This window comes from Mizuhopecten yessoensis, unplaced genomic scaffold (genome assembly GCF_002113885.1).
Source record: "Mizuhopecten yessoensis strain PY_sf001 unplaced genomic scaffold, ASM211388v2 hete_36140102, whole genome shotgun sequence".
Taxonomy (NCBI): domain Eukaryota; kingdom Metazoa; phylum Mollusca; class Bivalvia; order Pectinida; family Pectinidae; genus Mizuhopecten; species Mizuhopecten yessoensis.
Genome location: NW_018484657.1, coordinates 1 through 3,493, shown reverse-complemented (window position 1 = coordinate 3,493; position 3,493 = coordinate 1). Strand labels below are relative to the sequence as shown.

Sequence of the window (3,493 nt, the reverse complement as noted above, 5' to 3'; positions counted from 1 at the left end):
TATGAAAAAAGTCGATAAAACGTCAGAATAATTCGGACTAGGCTGTAAGCTGGCCCAACTGATTTTAGGGAAGGTGGAGGGGGGTGAAACTGGGGTCTCGAGGATGAAGCCCTGGATGTAGCCTCAAAAGCTGTAGAAATTTAAGCATGACAGTACCAGAAAAGGTCAATCAGTTGTCAAGAAGATATCTAAAAAGCCTGCTCCCCTTGTTCCCCCACAGGCTACATGTTTATGTTAAGAGACGGTACAATTATGACATGGTGTTCATATCTTAAACCTTTGGATCAACAAATGCTAGTGTATATGATACATTGTGATTATTAATTGATTAAATGACATTGAAACTTTAGTTCAAAATTGTGAAGTGAATTTGGACAACACTGAGTACTAACCTAAGTATTGTATCTCAACCAAACAATATCCAGGTATGTCCTCGATTTTAACAGAAAATAATCTAGAATGTTATTTCTGTTTGAAGTTAGAAATGGTTCTACAAATTTTTGACTGGTATTCAGATTCTAAAATGTAGCCTGTACCTGTGCCTCCTAAAGGATCAATATTATTAAGGTTTCCTTCACACACAAGTATCACAGGTGAATAAAATTGGAACATGTATTAGAACATTTTGTGTCCTTTTCTCAATGAATCATCATAAAGGTGTTTTGTGTGTAGCACTCCAGGACCTATGTTTCTTCCTACCCTGTGAATCGCAGCTATACCCTGTCATATTGTCGCAAATCTTTCATATTGCTCTGATCTGAAAATTTCGGATACATTTGCCTTTACAATACATGGTATACTGTATCCAAAATAAGGTGCTAAAAAAAATCATTATGAGAAAATTCAAATTCAGTTAAATACATTTGTGAAATATGAATTAAATTTCTTAATTTAAAATTTCAGAAAAAGCAGTCAGCACCAGATCAGGCATGGTGAAACCAATGAAAAGTGTACCAGAGGGTAAGATATGTGGTACAGTCTAACTTCCATAAATCAAACTAAGAAGATTTGAATTTCTCAATGTGTCGAGCTCATAGCAAAGTCTGGATCTTTTCCCTTTTACAACACTACTAATTAACATTCTATTCCTGAGTCAAACTTTTATAAGTCTGATTTTTTCGCTGTTTCGAAATATAATCAAGGTCTGTTCGTGATCAAAACATTGAAAATTACAACTTATAGATAGAACTAAAAAAATGATCTGTACATTACATTGAGACGTTAACATAGGCATACAAAATGTATGTCAAAGAAAATTGTATGTACGACTCTGGTTTATGTTGTTTGAAACATACTTTCGATTGCCGTTGTCAAAATCACTACAATAAGACATGGTGTTTGATGTTCAACATTCGTCGGTCGAAGTCTCAATGATTCAAATATTTTGAAGATGTCCCATGAAGTTTGAAACATCAAAGTTACACTGTACATTGTATATACACCAATATTTCAGTGAACAAAGGATAGAACTTAATCAATATACATCACATTCGAAAGATTGCATTATTAGGTAAGATCAATATTTGAAATTTTCTAGGGAGATAACACAATGAAAAGATGTCGAGTGCAAATAAAAGTTTAATTGTATACATCTGTGTTTGTGTGATTTTATCTAGACATGTCTTAATTCTTTTGCAGCTTTCACTAAAGACCGACAAGGTACAAGCTGTTCCCTGCGTGCTTGCTACAGTAAATCCACTCCGACCCAGGAGTCTGTTCCCAGGTCAGGGTCATAACATACTTTACATATTACAAGGAACCTCATTTAATAGAGTGGAGAATCTTATTTTCACAACGTTGGTTCCTATAAGTCTATATAACAGTCAGATCTGCTTCCCTGTGTCAGTATTTACATCATAATCAGTATTGTAGATCAGGTGACCAGTTTTATTTCAATGTTTATGATATATTACCTGATGTGTTAACATCCATTGTGACTTCAGAATATGACCAATAGATACCATGACATTGTGAAGTGGCATTATAGATACATGTATTCCATATATAAAAATTACAATGGCAACATTGAAAATTTGATGACGGTCAGAGAAGACATTTTTTTCTCTTTGCAAATACTCATTCTTTGAAATATTGTACAAAAGATCTTAAATTTGAATCTGTATATGAGATTTATAAAACACAGTGTTTTGAAATTTTATTTTTAATCTTAGCAGAGCTCGCTTAAACGGAAACTTCTCTAATTATTCTTATCTCGCCTGAAATGGAAATTAGTTTGAAGATCTTTTATTAAATAGTTTGTATTTACAGGTTATCTGTCCTGCTTCAATCATCAACAAATGGGAGCAAATCTCAGCCCCCTGTCAAGTCATCCTTCCTGACACCTTACAAAAAGTCTGACACCAGTATGTCAGGAACTGGCACAAATCCTGAAACATGTAATACAGTAAATCAAGCTTCGAGGAAACCCATGCCAAGATTTATACCTAAATGTCTGTCTGTACACCAACCTGATCTAGTGAAATCCAAAACCACTGCTAGTCCTACATTAAATAAGGAGGGTGCAAGTGAGAATCAGCAGAAATCCAAAGGCAATGAGAAAGCAGATATTGTTGATATTGCAAAATTAGTGGAAGAAGCAAGAACACATCAAGCAGAATTATTGAAGGTCAAAGAGAAAACCAAGGTCAGTCCAGATCCTGGGCGACTTTATACAGTGAAAGCAGGCAACAGGAGAGTGAGGATGAGGGATGTGATCAAACTACAGACAAGATGTGAAGGCAAACCACAGGTAAGTGTTTACCAGGTAAACCTCAGGTGAGTCTCTACCAGGTAAACCTCAGGTGAGTATTTATCAGACAAATCTTGTGAGTGTCAACCAAGTAAACCTCAGGTGAGTCTCTTCCATGCAAATCTCAGGTGAGTCTCTACCAGGTAAACATCAGGTGAGCCTTTTTTACCAGGTAAACCTCAGGTGAGCCTGAACCAGGTAAACCTCGGGTGAGTCTGAACCAGGTTAAACTCGGGTAAGTCTGAACCAGGTAAACCTCAGGTGAGTCTCTACTAGGTAAACCTCATGTGAGTCTCTACCAGTCAAATCTCAGGTAAGTATCTACCAGACAAATCTCAGGTGAGTCTCTACCAGGCAATCTCGGGTGAGTCTCTACCAGGCAAATCTTAAGTGAGTACTAATGTTGTCTTCAGGTAAAATTCCATTGTCACACAGAGATAAATTACACATAATGTAGTTGTTCATTCTGGTATATTTTCACCAGCACAACCTAAGACCCCGGTTTGGAGATGTTCGGGCTGCCACAGCTGTACAACACAAGTTTTACCTGCCAGACTTCTACACAAACTTGCGAGGACATGTGTATGTTGGTGATGGGGCCTACCTCGTCCCTGATAATGAACTCTATGCTGGCAAGGAGGAACTCTTCAGGTATTGGAGTATAAGCTGGCCTTAGTGGAACCATGTTAGTCAAAATCTTTTGGTACCATTATACAGATAAAATAACTCATTTTCTCACATGTT

General features: G+C 36.7%; 1 protein-coding gene across 1 annotated transcript; it reads left to right on the top strand.

Moving 5' to 3' along the window:
- Positions 1-903: 903 nt before the first annotated feature.
- On the top strand, positions 904-3,400 carry LOC110444535 (the record flags this gene model as incomplete). Its single annotated transcript, XM_021488905.1, has 4 exons — positions 904-960; positions 1,639-1,723; positions 2,269-2,749; positions 3,234-3,400. Coding segments are annotated over 4 exons (790 nt in total), but the record flags the coding sequence as incomplete, so codon positions are not given.
- Between the last annotated feature and the right edge of the window lie 93 nt (positions 3,401-3,493).